General features: G+C 42.1%; 1 protein-coding gene across 1 annotated transcript in view; it reads left to right on the plus strand.

Moving 5' to 3' along the window:
* Positions 1-20,611, plus strand: part of RETREG1 (reticulophagy regulator 1) — a 116,068-nt gene that overhangs the window by 33,852 nt on the left and 61,605 nt on the right. Inside the window, exon 3 of the mRNA XM_036280226.1 lies at positions 2,687-2,717. Within this exon, the coding sequence (XP_036136119.1) occupies positions 2,687-2,717 (31 nt within the window). The remainder of the gene's footprint in view (positions 1-2,686; positions 2,718-20,611) is intronic.

Here is a 20,611-nt window from a genome sequence, read left to right on the forward strand (position 1 = left end):
CCTCGTCAGGCAGTCTGGGAGTGCCTGTCTGTGCCAGGGCCTCCTGTGGGCACTGGGCTTACAGTGTGGTTCAGACACTCCCCGGCCCCTCTGCCCCCTGCAGCTCTCACGCTCCATCCTGTGTGGCACACATTTGTCACTGGCCAATCTTTCTGTCAGGGTTTTCACGGGGTGACATTGCTCTGAATACAGCATTTCAGCTGAATGAAAAAAAAAGGAGAAATGGGATTAATTACTGTGCTTTCCCAGCATACCCCAGTCTGTGGCTGAAGAAACACTGGTGCCTGCTCCGTCCTCTTTGTCAAGTGTTTTAGGACAAAGGCCCATGTGAGGCCTGTGCATAGCTGGTAGGAGCTGGACTTCGCAGGCCTTTCAGCCCAGGGCCTGGCTGTGATGAACTGTCTCTGGGAGACACAGACTCGGCTTCCAGTTAGATCCAGATGCAGTTGTGGGAACGCTGCGGCTTCCACCAGAACTGCCGGCTGCTCCCGCTACATTTCTTGGCCAGCAGCAACAACACGGGGGAGGGACAACCAAGTCAGCAGGTCCCAGGCTGCTCTGGCTCCTTCCACCCCTCGACTTCCCCATGCCCACAACGTTTCAGACGAAAGATATTAAACTTCCGTTGTTAAGAATTTGATTGTATTCATTATTATTTTTAATACTATCTTAGATGCTTACTATGAACTAGGTGAGCGAAAGCATGGCGATCCTTCCTGTGGGTTTGTCTTTGGGAAACCTCGAGAGCCCAGGCCTCTGTTAGACACCAGCATGGGCAGCCTCCCGCTGCCGTGGTTTCTCCCTCTCTTGGCTGTGCACTTTGAGTGTGTGCTTCCTACATTAGCCCCTTCATCTGGGCTTTAGGGAACTCTTCGGCAGTGCGGAAAAACTCCTGCAGCCTTGGCCGTTTCCTTGACCACCTTCTCCTTCTCCCTTATTGCCAAAGAACGAGGATGTCTACCCCGGCTCTTTGAGATGCTCTGGGCTCCGAGGGCTCCACACAGCCACCTGAGCGGCATTTTCACCTCTGTCTCTTCAAGCCTTCCCTCCTGCATAGTCGGCATTACTCATTTGAGCCACGTCCTGGTTGCTACTGAGCACAGACACGTGGGGAATCCTGGCCTGTGAACGGCAGTCCTTTGTGCCTTCTCTGTTCTCTGTCCTTCCAGCTTATACCCTGATGGCTCATAAGACAGCCTAGATTCCACCACCGCTCGCTGTGGGCTCATTATTAACCTTAGCCTCTGGAAGTACAATGTCTCCAACCACTGCAGAGGCTGAAGGGTGGTCCTTGGGGGACCCCTCTGTCCAGGCTCCTGCCCCTCGCTGTGGCTGAACCAGTCTTGGTGCTTAGTTTCAGTGTTTTCCTGCTCAGCCTCTGACATCGCTGTCCCATGGCCCTGAGCAGCCCCAGCCTGGTCTGTGCTCCGTGACTGCAGTGCCACCGCCCTTGCTGTTCTGTAGGCCCTCGGGCCCTTAGCCAGCAGCTGTGCTCATTTGCCCACTTTTTAATAACAAAGCAAACAAGCAAACACCTCACACTCTCATCTGCTTTTTCCACTCTTGTCTTGTGTTGTCAGAGAAATGTCATATGACAAGGTGAGATGGTGCTCCTAGGATTTAGTCTATCCATCTTAACAACATTAGTTGAGATCTCACTAGTGCTCATAATTTCTTGGATTCTTCTGTGTTGTTTATTTGCTTTGTTTGACATGCCATCTAAGTCCCAAACATTTGAGGCTGCTTATAAGGAACATAAAAAATAAGACAGCGTACAAGAGGTCTAGTAGAAGAATAGGAGTCCAACATGGTGACCAGAATGGAGCAACAGATTTATCCCTGGGCTTACTGGCAGCCAAGGTAAAAAGTGAAACCAGATCAAACACACAATTCTAGTATCTGCAGAAAGGATGAAGCAATTTTGAGAAACTTTTTCCTGGCATTAAATTTTAAGTAGAACTTGTCACATAGATCTCTGACAAGGGGATACTGAAGAACAAGAGACCACATCTTTGGTACTTGATGGAAAATACAGAAACCACCTTATAGCCATTTCATTAAAGCTGGTAGTTGAAAGTCTAATATTTAGGCATAATCCAATGAAGAATGTTACGAGGGAATTACACAAGCAAATGAAAGCGAGGTATATATTTTTCCTGTTGATTTCATTTGAGCCTAGATATAAGCTCAAAACACCTAAAGAAGGAATTAAAAACCTCCTTTCTCAAATAAGATGTCTTAGTTCCCCTTCGTCAACACCATTTCAAAGCTCAATTAATTGCCATCTCTGTTTTTGGTGCTTTCTGAGCAGACACATTCTCTCTTGTCCCAAAATGCTCATGGTTCATGCATCTTGTATAGTTTCTACCTTGTTTTGTATTCAATAGAGTGCAAATTTTGGCAGCACCAGTAGACAGTGAAGTCCTCAAGGCAGGACCATGTGGTATATAGTTTTCCATCTCCCGTGCTACCTATCCACGTGTTTTGCATGTAGTGGTATCTTAAATATTTGTGGACTCGTTGCCTGCATTAGTTATGATATCAGAGGTGTACGCTGTGTGATTGGATAGTTCTAGAGTTTAAAGATCTAAGCATAAAGTTTTAAATGGGTCAGAATATTTCTAAGTTGAGAAATGCCTCTGCAGAAGAATACCGGTTAAGCTCGCCCTCTCCCTTCTCGTTGCAGGTGCACAGCTGTGGAGAAGCCTCAGCGAAAGGTAGGACACGTCCTCTCATGCTGTGCTGGTGGGGTCGGCCGGGGGGGAGTGGGCCTCCAGGGTGGGTCTCTGCACTAATGTGTTAGTGACAGAAGTATAAGTCCTGTAGTAACTTATAAGAATGGGAAAGTAAAAGAAAACTCAAATGAATCGAGGTCAAAGGTCCAGCTGGAACTCATTTAAGAACAGTTCACCTCTTGCTGTAATACCGGGCAGCCTGAATCTGTTACTGTCACAATGTGTGACGACTGCAAGTGAAGACATGGAGGCATTTTCTTTAGGGATTTCCTGTCAAACTTCAGTTTGGGGTATGAACGGCACTGCTTGTGGGGACCAGGGTGACCCCGGGTCCTGAAACTGTGCTGGAACATTCCTGAAGGGTTAAGCACACTGTCGGTTCCGAGGACCTTGGGGTGGGAGGAGCAGGTTCGAGGCTGAGGGGTGAGGGTACACAAACGTTGACTGACCTCTTGAGTCCTTGCCCAACCCGAGACAAGTACTTTCCCTTTTCATTTGATGTCACCTGTCCTGAAGTTAAAGTGCTGTTTCCAAATGGGAGAGAAAGAGCTGGGCAGTGGATGAGGGGAACATCATTCACTTCACCAGCTGTGCATATGAGAAGTGGAAAAATGAGGAAAGTGGAAGGATTAATATTCCAGTAAAATGAATTTTTACGGGCACTTACTTTTTTAAATTCAGAAACATTCTCGTATGACTTGGAGAGAGGGTGTCGGGGTGCCTGGTTCATATCAAAGTAGACAGTATGAAACAAATGCACAGAAAGGACAAACCAGAGCCATTAAATCCTATGAAAAAACATAACTTGGTATTTTATGTACCTTGAAAACGGTGCTCTTAGAAATACTGCTTATTTCAAGTGTAAAGGGTAATCTTATGACCAGTTGACTTCTGCTGGCTTGTTCCTCCATTTCAGGTCCCAAATTTCCATGGACGGACATTTATGAATTTGCCAGAAGACTCCCCAGAGGGAGACATTGGGTCTAAGAAGAAAACCCAGTGGTTCTCAGGGAGGCGGAAGGATGTTTGGGAGGGATGGCATGACCAGGGGAGGAAAGAGCAATGTTATGACAGTCATTTTTCTCGAAGTATTTTCTGGGACCCAATGTTCCAATTTGTGTGCACTGAAGGATGGGGGCTGGTTGTCACTGGAGCCAACCATAGGAGTAGAGGGTTGGAACATTCAGTCCCAACTCCTGACCTCTGGGGAGGGACGAGGGGCAGGAGGTTGAACCAGTCACCAATTGCCATTGATTTAGTGAACAGTGCCTACGTAATAAAGCCTCCATAAAGCCCCGAAAGGACAGGGTATGGCAGACATGTGGAGAGACCATGGAAGCTCTGTACCCTTTCCCCATACCTTGTCCTATGCATCTCAGCCATCTGGCTGTCCCTGAGTCACATTCTTTGTGATCAGTTGGTAATCTAGTAAGTAAAAGAGTTCTCTGAGTTCTCTAAGCTGCTCTAGCAAATTAATCGAACTCAAGGAGGGGATCATTGGAGCCTCCAGTCTGTAGCTGATGGATCAGAAGCACATGTGACAGCCGGACTTGTGATTGGTGTCTGAAGTGGGGGGGGGGGGGGAATACTTCTGATATCTTTTCACTGCAGTTTACATTGTATAATTTCACTTCTAATCTAGTCAGCTCATTGAAGATATGAAATTAAAATATTTATTCCTTGAATTCTTTTGATTAGGGTTTGGTATGTTGTTTACAGTGATTCTTTCCTGTAGTAGTGGGCAGTGCTTGTGTTTTTTAACACTGAAAACTTTAAAACCACTTTAGTGTAAGGATACAATACAATAATGGATAAGAAGATCCTTGGAGGCAGAGAGAGGCACTGCCTTGCTCCTATGTGCCATGTGGGCTCAAGGTCTTTCCTCTTCCAAAGTCCCAGGTGCTGAGCTCAGACACCTCGCTCTCACTTGGCGGTAGTTAGACATCAACACCCACCACCATGGCTGCACAGCTGGATTCCCAGGTTAGCAAACCAGCATTAGTTTCAACTCTTTCAAGCACTGTGTAAGTAGTTTGTGTTCAGAATGAGCCAGACCTTCTCTCCGGGGGGCTCTAGTTGGCTCATTTAAGGACCTTAAATGCACTGTTAAAAAGGTGAATCAGACCTGACTGTGTTCAGTGGTTAGAGCATTGGTCCAAGGACCGAAGGGTCACAGGTCCAATTCCCAGTCAAGGGCACATAACTGGGTTGCAGGTGCACTCCCTGGCCCCGATCAGAGCAGCGCAGGAGGCAGCAAATCTATGTATCCATCTCACATCCATGTTTCTCTCTCCCTCCCTCTCTCCCTCTCTATCTAAAAATCAATGAAAAATTATCCTCGGGTAAGGATTAATAATAATAATCTTTTTAGCCCTGGCCGGTTTGGTTCAGCGGTTAGAGCATCGGCCTGCAGTCCTGAGAGACCCGGGTTCGGTTCCTGCTAAGGGCGCGTACATCGGTTGCAGTTTGTCCCCAACCCTGGTCGGTTGTGCGGGTGGCAGCCACTCGATGTGTCCCTTTCACGTCGATGTTTCTCTCTCTCTCTCTGTTCCTCTCTCTCCCTCCCACTCTACGTAAACAAAAAATGGAAAAATGTCCTCGGGTGAGGATAAAAAATAATAATAATAATAATAATAATAATAATTTTTTTAAAAGGTGAATAAAATAATGGAGCATTCTCCCTTCAAAAAGCCATTGTAAACTTTACGTTAAAAAGGAGCACCTCAAAAAGGGAACCCTCATGCACCATTAGTGGGGATGCAGACTGGTGCCGCCACTACAGAAAACAGTGTAGAGAGTCCTCACAACATTAAATATAGAACTACTATACGATCTGGAAATTCCATTTCTGGGTATAATATCCAAAGAAAATGAAAACAAGATTGAAGAGACATCTGCACCCTCGTGTTCATTGTAGCATTCTTCAAACGGCCAAGACTTGGAAACAACCGAGAGCCTGTCTCAGATAAATGGATAAATAAGACAGGTCTATACACACAATGGAATATCATTCAACCATTAAAAAAAGAAGGAAATTTTGCCATTGGTGACAGCTTGGATGGACCTTGAGGACATTATGCTAAGTGAAATAAGTCAGACAGAAGAGAAAGACATAATACAGCATGATCTCACTGACGTGTAATTTTAAAAAGCTGAACGCAAAAAAAACAGAGTAGAGGGTTATCGCCAGGGGCTGGGTGGTGGGGGAAATGAGGAGATGTTGGTGAAAGGGTACACAGTTCCAGTAAGGGGAATGAATTCGGGGCATCTTCATGTACAGCACAGTGAGCATAGTTAACAACAATATAGTATTATATTCTCAAGTTGCTAACAGTAAATTTTAAATTTTCTCACCAAAACAACAAAATAATAATGATGTGTTAACAAACCTTGCTATCTATGTTGCAATATATATGTGTATCAAGTCATCATATTGTTCACCTAAAAGTTGTACAATGTTTCATGTAAATTACATCTAAATAAAGCCTTAGGGGGTGAGGGGCCAGGAAAGGGATGCCTTCCTCCTCCACATCTAATGGTTTGTTATTTCACAGACTGTTATTTACTCTTTGGGAAAACTTGCTTTTGTCAGCTAAGGTAGCTTAAAGTAGTTCCTTCAAAATTAAGCAGGAAGATGGCAGCACACATATGCATGTATAGATTTTCTGGACATTCAGAAGATTTTCATAAAGTTCACTTGTATTATACTTTACTACATAACAACAAAGCCAGCTCCAATATTGTAATTGGCAGTAAAACCTGGATACTTAAAAAAAAAAAGTTTTTTCCTTTATTGATTTTTTTAGAGAGGAAGGAAGAGGGAGAGAGAGACAGAAACATAGATGAGAGAGAGCATCGATTGGCCGCCTCCTGCATGCTCCCCCACTGAGGATCAGGCCCACAATCTGGGCATGTGCTCTGACCCGGAATCCAACCAGCGACCTCTTGGTTTATGGGGCGTTGCTCAACCACTGAGCCACACGGGCAGGACTAAAACTGGATCATTTTAATCATATGCCATGCACATATTGATTTTTGTACCTGGAAAATTAATTTTGTGCAGATGATTCTTAGTGGGTAAATTCCGAGAAGCGCTCAGGCTTGACCTATTTTTTAATAACCAGTAAGCACTAACTCTACAATCTGTGAACAGGATTTACACAGAGCTGTCAACCTAACCAAATTAGCATCTTTTATGACTCATTCCTAGTATTGAAATGAAACCTGATCCGTAGTGGAATAGCTTTTGATTTCAGCACATATCTGTGGCAGCTGACTGAATAAAATCCCGTTAACAAAGGAAAAATTGTGCCCATCACCTTTTAAAAACAAGATCGTTTTCAGTTGGACCAGGGTTTTCTAACCCTAGTTCTTTAATAGTGTTGTACATTATAACTCAGGTTAAGGAGTTGTCCTCATCATAAATCTTGTTTCATTGTTCAGGTCCAATTTACAGAAAATACAGGGGTTTTTCATGGCAACTAACAATTTTGAAAATTACGGCTGAGAGCTTTGGGATTTTCTGACAGACTTCCCCAGAACCCCAGCCTCTGGCAGGGCCACTCCCTAGGAAGTGGGGGTGGCGTTTCGGTGAGGAGTGCAGCTGACCCACTGCGCCTCACCTGGAGCAGACTTTTCAGTGCGCAGCCGAGAATTAACAGTCTGTCTCTCTAGATCCAACAGGGATTAGCAACAGTTGTGAGCTTGTGCCTCTGGCTGAGTCAAATTGCAGGATGACTCCTTCTCTTGCCGGTCTCATCTGCTCTCAGGAGAACCAGTTATGTGGCCCACTTCATGGGATACGATGCCCTTTGTCTGGTCAGTATCCACATCATTGCTGAAGTGTTCTAGCTGGATACCCCTCCCCGGGGGAAGGAGAGCCGAGAATCTTTGGTTGTAAAACCCCAGCCTTAAGCTCGCCCCACCTCAGATGCCCAGAATGGATTGGAGCATTTAAGTAAGAAATGTCTCGTTAAATCCTTGAGCCCAATATTATGGTTTTGTTGAAAGTGAAAAATCATCCTGCGTTTGCTAAACTGTCGCCTCTGAGGAACAGAATTTAGTGTGAGAACTGTTTTCTATGTGTATGAATCATCATTACTCATCAAAATGGCATAGGGCGAATGCTCACGTAAACGGCATTAAATAGTCACATGTGTGAACAAAAATTCAACCAAGTATACTTTAAAGATCGCACTGGTTTTGTTGAATGATTCATGAATTGTGTAGCATCCCGTCTAGCAAAACGGAAGGCGCTCCAAGGAGCTACACAAAATGGAAAGCTTTTATAGAGAGAGGGGCAGGGGTCGTAAGGAACGGATTACCTCTTGGTGCTTTGGGGGATGGAAAGGACCCATGTGGCAGATGACCTCATAGGTGCTCACCAGAAACTTCTAGACTGGCTGGTTAAGATGACATTCCTGGGGAAGGTTGAAACTGTAGTCAGATTAGGCATGAAGCCTTGGTTTGGTGACGTGGGCATAGCAGATGTCATTTTAGGCTTTTTTTTTTCTTCCTACACATGGTAGCTTGAAAAGTTTACTTTCTTGGCTGTTAAGCATATCAGTAATTCTTACTCATGTATTGAAACTACTAGATTGTACCGTTTTAGCATTTTGAATGTGTCTAGAAGTCACCCTGTAACTTGTATTTTATAACCTTGTGCTTGTACCTTTCTGTTAAGGCATAATATTTGGAAACTGTTTTTAGTTTGATTGCAGCCAAAACTATAAACAGGGAGGCACATCTCCATATGTTTTAAAAGAAAATCTTGCTATGAAGGATGAATTTGATTGGATTAAACAGAAATTCTTTTCCTCAAGAAGAAAGTTCACTTAAATTCAGAATGTGCTGGATTTTAGCATAAGCATATCTGTGCTTGGGTAAGTTTTGGCTGAAAATGTCTGGGGCTAGCCTGGGAGCTAAGCACCACTTTTAATCTCTGCCCTGCCAAAATGAAAATTCGAATAGGCTTTTTATTTCTTTAAAAAAAAATAAAAAAATTGAGCACAATTCTGTAGTCATGTATTACACAATGGAGAGTCAAAGCCGCTTTCTTCCTCTCTCAGGAAAAAACAGATCCATTCATTGACAGGGACAGCGACCTCCCAGCCAGAGTCACTGAGATGGGGTCCGAAAGTTTCTCAAAAGTCTTCATCCGGATTCCAGTCTGTTGTGCTCATTTCTTGAAGCTAGACTTTGAAAATTACCCAATGTGAAGAGAGTATGGAACAAAGGACTGTAAGGAGTTTTTAAAGCTGTTTTGAAAGATAATGATATGGAGAATGCTTATTCTTCACCATCAATGGTGTACCTATATAAAAAGTTATTTACTATTTTTTTTCTTTTAAATGTGTTTTTATTTATTTATTTTTTAGAAAGAGAGGAAAGGAGACAGAGATAGAAACATCCATGTGAGAGAGAAACATCAATCAGCTGGCTGCCTCCTGCACGCCCCCTACTGGGGATCAAGCCTGCAACCCGAGCATGTACCTTGACTGGGAATCGAACCGGGACCTCTCAGTCCATGGGACAGCGCTCCATCCACTGGCCTGGCTATTTACAAGTTTTGTTTGTTTGTTTGTTCAAGTATTTTTAATTGATTTTAGAATCTTGAGGAGGGGGAGAGAGAGATACATGGATCGGCTGCCTCCTGCACGCTCCCCACTGGGGATAGAGCCTGAAACCTGGGCATGTGCCCTGACCGGGAATCAAACCAGTGACCTCTTGGTGCAAAGGACGATGCTCAACCAATTGAGCCACACCAGGCAGGGCTATTTATGAGTTTTAAAAATGCCTCATGCTAGACACTGAAGTGCCATTCCTCTCTCAGGAGTCTGTCAAACTAAAACACATGCCTGTAGTGTGAGTTGAAGGGAAGAGCTCTTCATGAAACCGATGTGGGCATCCATGACAGCAGCCGATAAGTTTCCCAAGGCATTAAAAACAAGTGAACGAGAAACTACAGTGCATCTCATAGCCTACTCGTTTCATTGACAAGGGCAGTACATTGTCCAAGTACATTCCACTCATGAATAGCATATTCTCCTTATGTTTAAACAGATTTATTGAGTCAAACATGGGCATAAACCCAGGGGTCAGGCTCTCTGTGGGTCTGGGAGCAGAAGCCCTGAGGTGACCCTAAATGACTTAATACTAGGACTCTTTAAGTGAAAAGCACTTACTATTATTATAATTTTTGTTACGTTACTGTAGTTTCATAATAATCTGATTTCACATTAATTCTGTCACCATTTTCCCCTATTATTTTTAAACTGCTGTATCTTTCCATAATTAAAGGTGTGTGTACATTGTCATTCCCTGTGGTATCCCCGTGGGTCTCAATAACCACTTGATAACAAATGAAAATTCTGACTCTGATCATTTTTATCCATGTTTGCAGATTCTCTTAATCTCATGCTTACTAGGTTTGATTAGGTAGTGGATCCTGAATTATTAAGGATTTGAAAATGTAGTTCATTTATAAATATATAAAATAATTAAGCTAGACTAATTGTTAAATAATAGCATTCTTTCTCTGCCTCAGTAAATTTAAATTACCAGAGGAGGAAGACTAGTAGTTTAATTTCTCTTATCTTGCCCTAGCCTATGTTACAATTATTTGAATATAAAGACTTCACAGGTAGTTAAACATTCTTTCCTTCCACACCCAAACCTGTAGAGAATTTTTTTTATAAGAGTTTATTTGCGTCCAAACTGACAACACTGCGGGAAAACGAGGTCTCAACTGCTCCGAGAGTGAGTTTGCAGTTTCTTATATGCGCTGGGAATGAAGGAGGGGACTTCAGGAAGGTGACGCGCAAGTGGGAGGAGGCAAGGCAGGGATTGGATTACAGGAGAGTTAACAAGATTCTGTGCTCTCTGGAGGGTGGTTACTCTTTCCAGGGGTCTGAAAAGGCATTTCAAAGGTTAAGACAAAGATAAACCTTTTACTAGGCCTGGTACGTGACTACTCACCATGACCTGTCCAGTTAGGAATTTATGATCTGATCACCCTGTCAGATTACTTTCGGTTAGATTTATTACAGTGACCATTCCTGTTTCTCTCTCTTTCTTTCTCTGTGTCTTTCTTTTGTTCCCAGACATTTTATTTGTAGTCACATTTGCCTACTGGCTTTGAAAAAAAAATATTTATTGGTTTATAAAATATGTTAGTTTAGAAAACTAAAAATATAGGAAATTCACTAAAAGATGAAAACCCAAATCCCAAATAACCCCATCACCCAGAAAGTAAATTCACTTTCAATTTTATTTCCTTCCAGTCTTTTTGTAAAATTATGTATACATATATATGTTCTTTTATTTATCCATCCTTTCAAACAAATGTATATCAAATACCTTATTGCCAGGCATTTGTGGAAGAGAAAAAAAAACAACAGACAAACAAGCATGTCCTTGTGGAGTTCACATTCTAGTGAGTGAGCAGAAAATAGACGTTACTACAGTACATAATGTTAGATGGTGGTTAAGAGACACTAAAGCAGTAGAGGGAGTTAGGGAGTGTGAGAATGTGTCAAGTTGTAATGAAATGCTCAGGAAAGACCGTCCTAAAAATGAGTTTTGAGCAAAGACTTAAAGGAGGTGAGGTTGTGAATCATGCCTGGAGGAAGAGCTTCTAGGCAGATGGAACAGCAAGTGCAAAGGCCCTGAGGCAGAATCTGTGTTTGAGGGTGATTTTTGTTTTATACCAGTAAGGTGTTTTTTGTTGTTGTTGTTGTTGTTTTTGTTTTTTTAATGCAGCTATGGTAACTGGAATAAATGAAATGTTGTGCAACTAATTCAGATTATATTGTACAAGAATATTTAGGGCCCTGGCCTGTTTGATTTAGCTGTTAGAGTGTCAGACTGCGGACTAGGAAGATCCGGGTTCAGTTCCCTCTAAGGGCACGTGTGTACCTCGGTTGCAGTTTGTTCCTGTCCCTGGTTGGGGTTGTGTGGGTGGCAGCTAGTCAATGTGTCTCTCTCATGTCGATGTTTGTCTTTCTCTCTCTCCCTCCCTCCCTCCCTCTGTATCTGAAGATAAATGCAAAAATGTCTTCAGGTGAGGATTAAAAAGAAAAAGAATATTTAGGGATATGAAATTACCCTTTATTGCTAGTTGTAGAAATATTGTAAATTCAAAACAAGTACAGGAAGGTATAAGGCATCGTACATTATAATTATGGTGGTACACAAATGTGATATTTCTGTGTGAAAAGAATATATGTAGTTTTAGTTTTCTTGATTTTGTTTACCTGATTTATTACCTTTTTTCTATAATGAACATGCATAGCTTTTATCAAGAGGGGAGACCAGATATTCAGTGATGTGGAGTGTCCGTTAGGCAGGGTGGGGCTTGTGACTGGATGTGGGAGGCGGTGTGGAACTCTGCCGGCAATGCTGCAGGTATTCAGTTCGCCTAAGTGCCAGAGAGCTGCCATCCAGAGACGGGGCTCTGGTTACGAGCAGAGAGCCTGGCTCGGCTCAGTCATTGGAAACAAAGGTCAGGGCTCAAGTCCAGAGAAGCAGCAGGGCTCAGAGGAGAGGATGGAGCCTCAGAGCTCAGTCTGAGGACCACGTGTCACTTGACACTGAGACCCATAGGATAAGGCTATAGAAAAATCGTACAGTATTATTAAGTAATAAATTGAAATAATTAATTTCCAAGGTCACGTGGTATCTGAGGGATGGGATAAAAGTTGTGAAATTATTCTTCCTTTCTGTGGCTTAGTGACAAGCCCTAAACTGAGCCTCCAGGTACATGGGAAGGGGCTGAAGAGTGTCTATCCTTCAAGGAAGTTTTACTTAAATAAAACTTGGGGCTCTTTGTGTCATCCAGAGTAAGACTGATCTTTCTAGCCTTATGCCCAAACTATAGCCTTTGGGCCATTCAAACAAGAATGACCCTGAGAAGACACGTGTTCTCTTACGAACAACTCACTCTTAGGTTCTGTTGGCCCGTCTGTCTGTTCATCTGTTAGGTATCAGCTGTCAATCTATCCGTCTACCAATCTAATCTACCTACCTACCTACACATATTCCTTCATTATAGTTTAATGATCATATTTGTTGTATTGAAGAATAGGTGGAATATACACACAAATTATAAGACATTAGAATAAGACAAAGACACACGAGCCTCTCCCTCAACCAGGACTGTCGTGTCTACCTGCCCCCTGCTACTGCCTCCCCACACCAAGTGGAAGTGTGGTCCTGAACTCTGTGCTCTTTGGTTTTTTTTTTCTTTTTAAACTATATACATATACATATATATATTTATATATATATTTATACACACACACACACACACACACGTATTTAAATTACATGATATGAATTCCTAAATCAAATTTTTGTTTTGGAAGCCTATAAAAATGGTACCATATTTATGTAGTCTTCTAGAATTACTGTCTTAGCATTAAACATTTTTCGAAAAGATGAGTTCCATGTTGTTGCGTATACCTGTAGTTCATTCCTTTTTGTTGCTGGATCACATTCCATCATGTGACATACCACAATTTATTTAGACTTCTGTCTTCACTGGACTTTGGATTTTCTTTGTTTTTTAACCAGGATGCCCATTGCTTCTGTGAGTTTGAGTATATTATATGGCCATGCCAAAGATCACGAAATGAAAATGCGTAACACATAAAGGAAATGGTTTCCTGAGCCAGAATAATGTCAACATAAGAAACGCCCAAACCTGAAATAATTTTAATGAGTTTATTTGAGCCAAACTGACAATAATTGCCAGGAAGCAAAATCTCAATGGATTGAGAAAACGCTCCAGAAAATGGCAGTTTTACCACATATATATATATTTTTTTTATCCTCACCCGAGGACATTTTTTGATATTTTGTTCAGATAGAGTGGGAGGGAGAGAGAGAGAGAAACATTGACGTGAAAGGGACACATCGAGTGGTTGCCACCCAAATGACCCAACCAGGGCTGGGGACAAACTGCAACCGAGGTACCTGCCCTCAGTGGGAACCGAACCCAGGTCTCTCCGGACCACAGGCCAATGCTCTAACCTCTGAGCCAAACCGACCAGGGCACCACATATTTTTTACATCAGAATCAAAGGGGAAGAGACAGGGGTTACATGAAATTCATCGGGGATAGATTAGAGAGACGGGAAACAACAAAGTGAGGAAGTCTCTGGGGTTGGCTAAAGAGTAAAATGAATGAACACATACTCCTTTTATCTTTGTGAGTGTAGGATGGTTAGCAGTTAACCATTAAAATGATAACAGTTACATTGAGGGCTCTGTGGTCTCCTGCTCGGGTGAGAATCAGGAAGAAGGAAGTTGCCCAGACATCTCAAAGGTGTGTTATTCTCGATGCAGAGAGACAATATAGACAGGCCCAGTTAAGGTAAAGACTAACCTTTGTCAGGGAAGATACCGGCCTAGGACATGACTACCTGCCATGACTCGATTTTAGTTAGGAAGTTTTAATTTCAGACCATCCTATGTGGCTACTTTAGGTCTCTGAGTTTGTAAGGCTGCCATGCAGGCCTTCCCTGAGCTTGTCAGGGTTAGTATGTGGCCCCTTTGTCGTCCACACTGTACATTTGTAAGCTTGTATAAAATCTGCACCAATTCTTGGACTCTGACAGCACCTATTTTAGAAGTATCTCCTTGCAAGGCTGTTCTAGTACTGGCTGCCACAAGAGGGCGCATATGAAAAGCTACGAATAATGTGGTTACTGTTGAAACCTATTGGTGGCTCCAAAGTGTTATTAGTACCTGCATATTTCAACAGGGCAAAAATAGTAATGCTTCTCAAGTTATAAGAAGAAGATACAATGAAAGGTTATGTCTATATCCATACACACATGCGTGGGCACACATATATTTTAATGTAATAAGGGCAGTGAAGAAAAGGAACAGGGAGTAAGATAAATGATAGAAGGGTGTATCTGTGGAAAATAAGACAGATTGGCTGGGGAGGAAGTCCACAAATCAGTGACAGATGACTGTGCTTCTTAGTATAGGAACAAGCTGAAGATTTGCAAGGCCTCCGAGAGCTCAGTGGTACTTTGAGAGCCTCCTCATTAAAAAAAAATTTGTTTTCTTTATTGATGTTTAGAGAGAAAAGGGAGAAGGAGCAAGAGAAATATCAATGAAAGAAAACATCGATTGGCCACCTCTGCATGCCCCCTACTGGGGATCAGGCCCACAACCTGGGCATATGCCCGACTGGGGATCGAACCTGTGACCTCTGGGTGCATGGGTCAGCACTCAACCAGTGAGCCACACTGGCTGGGTGAGGGCCTCCCCATTTTACTGCTTATTTCTATTCACTATCTTATGAAATGTTTTGAATGTTGTTTTATTATGTGCTCTCCAAAATCTGTCCTTCACTAACTGGGCTCTGACTTAGTACTTTTTCCTCTCTTGGAAACAGATGGAAACATGGATTTTTCCCCCCAGAGAGCTTTAACTATTCTTGAATCATGAATCCCAGAAAATCGCTTAATTTGCAGTTGTGTTGAGAGAGGACCTCTGAATGAATTGACCCATGAAATACTGAAGGCAGAGGTCCCTACTTGTTAGAAAAGCATGCAAAAGAAAAGGCTGCAGGATCATGGCGTGTTTGTGGTCGACGGAATAACCTCCACCCCCACAACCACAAAAAGTGTCTATTTTCTAATGCCCAGAACCGGTTTCTGTGTTCCTCCTATGGTACAGGGACTTTGCAGGTGTGATTAAGTTAAGGTTCTCAAGATGGGAGCTGATCTTAGCTGATCCTGATGGCCCCATGTCATCAGAAGAGGGAGACAGGCAGGCAGGGAGAGAAGATGCTAAGCTGCTGGCTTCGATGATGAACCATGTGCCCATCACCTGTCATTTTAGTCATGTCTCCTTTTAATTTTTGTTTGAAAGTGGACAGAATATATAGGAAGGGGGAAAATTGAAGGAAAAAATGTTATTATTGAGAGGTATTTGGTAAAAGGAGGAAAAAAGGCATATGATGTTGTACCCTTGTTGGATAGATTATGTTACTTATGTGCTGTTCGTTAGTTTTTTTTGAAGGCTATTCTTACTTGTGCTTGTTTTTAATACCTGAACAACTGGGAGAGAGAACTTATAATCCTGCAGTCATTTGGCTTGTGTTCTTGGAGAGTATTTTTAAACTATAATTTCAGAGCTATCTAATGCCGTTAAAGCATCAGAAGTGCTTTCGGTATTCAGTTCTGCTGAACTGCACACTTTGGATTTTGATAAGTATTATTACTTCCACTGAAAATCCATTTTTAAAAGATCTTTTCCTGGATGCTTGCCTTAATTGGGGGGTGGGGAGGTCAGTTGTTTATGTAAATGAGTGATGATATTTTCAATCATGACTCAGGAGTCATCTGCCTGGGAAAGAAAATTGTCTGAATTCCAACACTCATCAAGCTAAACATCCTCAAGTCAGAAATGGATCTTTATTTTGAATACATTGTGCATTTAAGTACTTTCCCCTTCTGGGGCTAAGTTGAAATGAAATCATATGGCTTTACAGGGCTTCTAATGGATGTACCAAGCTTGGAATAGACCATGAAGACTCCGTAATTGAGAGAAGTTCGAAATGAAGAAGAAACTTGTAGTTTTAAATTGAGTAATGAATCTGAAACTGATGTGGGGTCCAAACAGGACTGTCCCAATATGAGTCCTCATTAAATTGGAATGGAAAAGGCCACCCTTCTTCATGGTCTGGTTCATATAAATGCCTAGGTGATTGAGTTGGGCCATTTCTACTCGCCTCATGGAGGGGAGAAGTGTTCCTGGTTTGAGGAATTTGTGTTTTTTAGTGTGGGGCACATGGAAAGTTAGAGACCAATTTATACGTTTGTTCCTTGTCCTCCCCCCACCCTCCCAGTGAAAGAATACATTGCTGGTAATAAATGAATTTTCTCTTGTGGATTAGAATATGGGATCAATAATTTAATCCATAGCCAGAAATAGTTAGCTAAAATCCTAGAGAAACTTTTCCTCTTGATACTGATAACTGATTTCTGGAATGGAAAACAACTAATTCTCTGCTAAGCTGGTGATTTTGAGAAGTAGACATATTGTTATGCTGGTTTTTATTCTATGTTTAGGACATTTTTTGATGTATGCATATATATTTTTTTACTTACGGGATACAAGCTTGTAAGTCCAGTCTCCCCATTTATTTTTGAAGAGCCTCTTTGTATGGGAACATTGAAAGGGAACTTGGAAGAACCAGATATACAGGGATGGGCAAAAGTAGGTTTATAGCTGTGAGTGCACAAAACACAGTTAAAGCGATTTTAATGATCATAACCTGTATGCCTTTTCCCATATGAACAACTGTAGATCTGCTTTTGCCCACCCCATATGTATTCACCCACCTCCTTCTGTAGCCAAAATTGGTGCTGCTGAAACTAGAGTTCAAGTTGTTCTATCACAGATGAAATTCCCGCTGTTGGAGGTGCTCATGGTGGTTCAGTGAGTCAACAGGGAGCCAACTGTGAACTAAGCGCTGTGGGAGTATGTTGCGAAGTGAATGAAGAAAGTTTTAAAAATGTTATTTTTATTCTGAAGAAACCAGAGTTCCCCACTATCTCTGCAGGAGTTCATTAGCCATCGATTCTTTCCCTCCATAAATTATCTTTTATCTTGGGCCTGACTCTAAAATTCTGCACTGGGACCTCTTGGGTTTTGTAAAGACATTCATAAATGTTACTCTTTTGGTCTGAGAATAGGGAAGGGAGGTGACTGTTTCCCTGGGCCCCCTAATGGCTGCTGTCTGGATTCCTGCTTAAACTCTGGGGCCACGGTCCCTGTGGGTGTCTTGAGCTTGATCAGTGGCTCCATTCTTCCAACATCTAGTACACGCGTGCTGTGTGTTGGGCACTCTGCTGGAGATCTGGCCACGCACCTCAGCTCATGTCAGTGTTTGGTCGTAGCTCCCTTGATGTGGGAACAAGGGGAGAAGGTCTGTGTCAGGGGGAACGTTGTTAGCCGAGTGGAAGCTGTGCCATTTCACTTTTCAAGTGGTTCTGAAGAGATTCCACTGCTGTTTGTTCTCTGTGGAGAGGGGAGCCTGTGGCCCAGAATAAAAATAGCTGTAAGGATTACATCACCAGCAAACATTTTCATTGGTGCATCATGCCTTGTGGGAAAGCAGTCCACAGACTGTATTTAGATGGATTCTGTTTTGCTTATTGAAATGATAGCTCTAAGACAAAATAAGAAAAAGGAGGGGAAGGGATACTTGGAGAAGGCCATGAAATTTATTTTGTACACATTGACTGATATTTCAAAATTGGGGTTTGGTGTTAATGTTTGCATAGATTGAATCAGCATCCAAAGTATTCCTGTTTTTCCAGTCACTTACTAGAATGATGTCTTATATTTAAACTATAAAAACATCTTTGAGGTAACATGTTGCTTCTAACAATGTATCTCTTTTCAAATGTCGAATGTTTCTTTATTAAGAATATGAACTTTCAGGATTTGTGCAGTGGAAAAGCAGAGGCACCAAAGGAAATTTTTTTTTTTTAGTGTTTTTTTCCCCCCTTTGGGATTTTGGTTATTGAATCTCATAGCTTTACTTTTTGTGGCCTGTGAAGACAAGACTTGCTCTGCTTCTCACTGAGGGATAAAGGTCTTTAACTCACCACCCGAATGATGCATTTTGTCATAGCCCAGTGGTGCGTGTGCAGTGACAGCACTCAGACGTTCTGGAGCTGCTTTGTGGGCTGGGACAAGCACAGGTCTGGGGCACTGTCTCACCTGTCTGTCCAAGGAAACTTCTTTCAGAACAACGAACAGAAACCCTTCAATCTAGCATTAATCAAGGAGGCATTATTATTTGGAGTCAGTATCATGGAAGCTAAGACCAGGAAATTTGAGGAACTGGGAACAAAGCAGCTTTAAGGTGCCCCCAGGAATCCGAGGGAGGTGATAGGGAAGGGCAGTCAAGGAAGGGGGAGGACTCTGGATGAAGATGACAGTAAACTGTTCATAACTATCATCTATTAGTGCTTATGATTTGCCAGGCACTGTGCTAAATGTTTTTAGCATTACCTAATTTGTCTTCATGACAATTTACAAGGCAGGAAGTAGTAGCCCCATCTAAGAGACAAGGGCACCAAAGCTTGGTTAAGTAACTTAAGCAAAGTGACAGAGGGATTTCAACTCATGTTCTCCTCTCCTATTCAAAGACAGTGGGCTTACCCTGATGTCTGCCCCAGCCTATATCCAGCAGCTTATATTTGCTTTTCCAGAACATAGCTTCCTAAACAGTAAAGCTAGGAATTTAAAACAAGAATTTAAAATATTTTCATCACATAGCACTAATGAAGAAGCAAACAAATTGTTGGAGTCATCAGCGTGCAAGGATTGGAGATGGTCAAAGCCTATGGCAGGGACCTTAGCTGGGCCAGAATGAGCCCTGACCAGGCAGGTGGGGTGCGGGGGCTCCCTAAGTGTTGGAGAGACCAGTTATATTTTATGTGACTGAAATGTGTTTCTTTGCTGTTGCTAAAAGCTTACTTTTAATAGGTTTAAAGCTTGTTTTCCTCGCAGTAAAAATATGTTGATCTGTGTCATGCTAACTACTTTTTTTTTTTTGGTATGCAGTTTCTTCTTACATGTAAAATAATTAATAATTAAATCTCAGGACATAATGGGGTGCCAATAGAAGAAACTTTGAACTTGGAGAAAAAAACAGTTCAACTCTCAGGCCTCAGTTTCCTTACAGGCTCAATGAAGTGAGTAGGCTTAATTTATTTTATCTTATTTTTAAAAATATTTTTCTTTATTGATTTTAGAGAGAGAGGAAGGGAGAGGAAGAGAGAGAGAGAAACATTGATGAGCGAGAACATCAATTGGCTGCCTCCTGCATGCCCCCCCCCCCCCCACTGGGGATCAGCCTGCAACCTGGGCATGTGCCCTGACCAGGAATCAAATCGGTGACCTCTCGGTGTATGGGTTGATGCTCAGCCACTGAGCCACACCAGCCAGGCAAGTAGGTTTAATTTAAAGCTATGGTAATCAAGACAGTATAGTAAGTAAATCAATGGAACAGAATAGACAGTCCAGAAATTGACTCACATATGACAACTGATTTTCAACCATGATTCAGTGGCAATTCAGTGGAGAAAGGATGGATTTTAAACAGATAGTGCTGGAAAAGCTGAATAAGCAGATGCAAACATAGAAACTTTGACCCAAACCTTGCACAGTATACAAAAATTAACTCAGCCCTGGCCGCTTTGACTCAGCAGTAGAGCCTCGGCCCTGTGGACCAGTGAGTCTTGGGTTCGATTGTGACCAAGGGCATGTACCTTGGTTGTGGTTTGTTCCTGGCCCTGGTCAGGGTCGTGTGGGAGGCAACCAGTCGATGTGTCCCTCTCACGTTGATGTTTTTCTCTCTCCCTTTCTCTCTCCCACTCTGTCTGAAGATAAATAGAAAAATATCCTCAGGTGAGGCTTAAAAAAAAAAAATTAACTCAAAAGGGCATGAGAACATAGGCCTAAATCTATAAAACTTCTAGAAGAAAACATAGGTAGGAGAAAGTCTACATTTCCTTAAGAAATCTTAATGATTTCTCAGACACGATATGATAGGAATGATCTATAAAATTTTAGAAAAATCTGACAAATTGGATTGCATCTAGATTAAAAACTTTTGCTTTTAACAGACAATATTGAGAGAATGAAAAGTCAAGGCACAGGTAGGGAGAAAGTATTTGTAAATCTATGTAAATATATCTGAAAAAATATTTATAGCCAGAGTATATATAGAATGCTTAAAACTTAATAAGAAAGCAAACAGCCCAGTAACAAAAAGTCCAAACAATTTGAGCAGATACTTCAATGAAGGTAAACACATGAAAAAATGCTCACCATCATTA

This window comes from Molossus molossus, unplaced genomic scaffold (genome assembly GCF_014108415.1).
Source record: "Molossus molossus isolate mMolMol1 unplaced genomic scaffold, mMolMol1.p scaffold_m16_p_3, whole genome shotgun sequence".
Taxonomy (NCBI): Eukaryota; Metazoa; Chordata; class Mammalia; order Chiroptera; family Molossidae; genus Molossus; species Molossus molossus.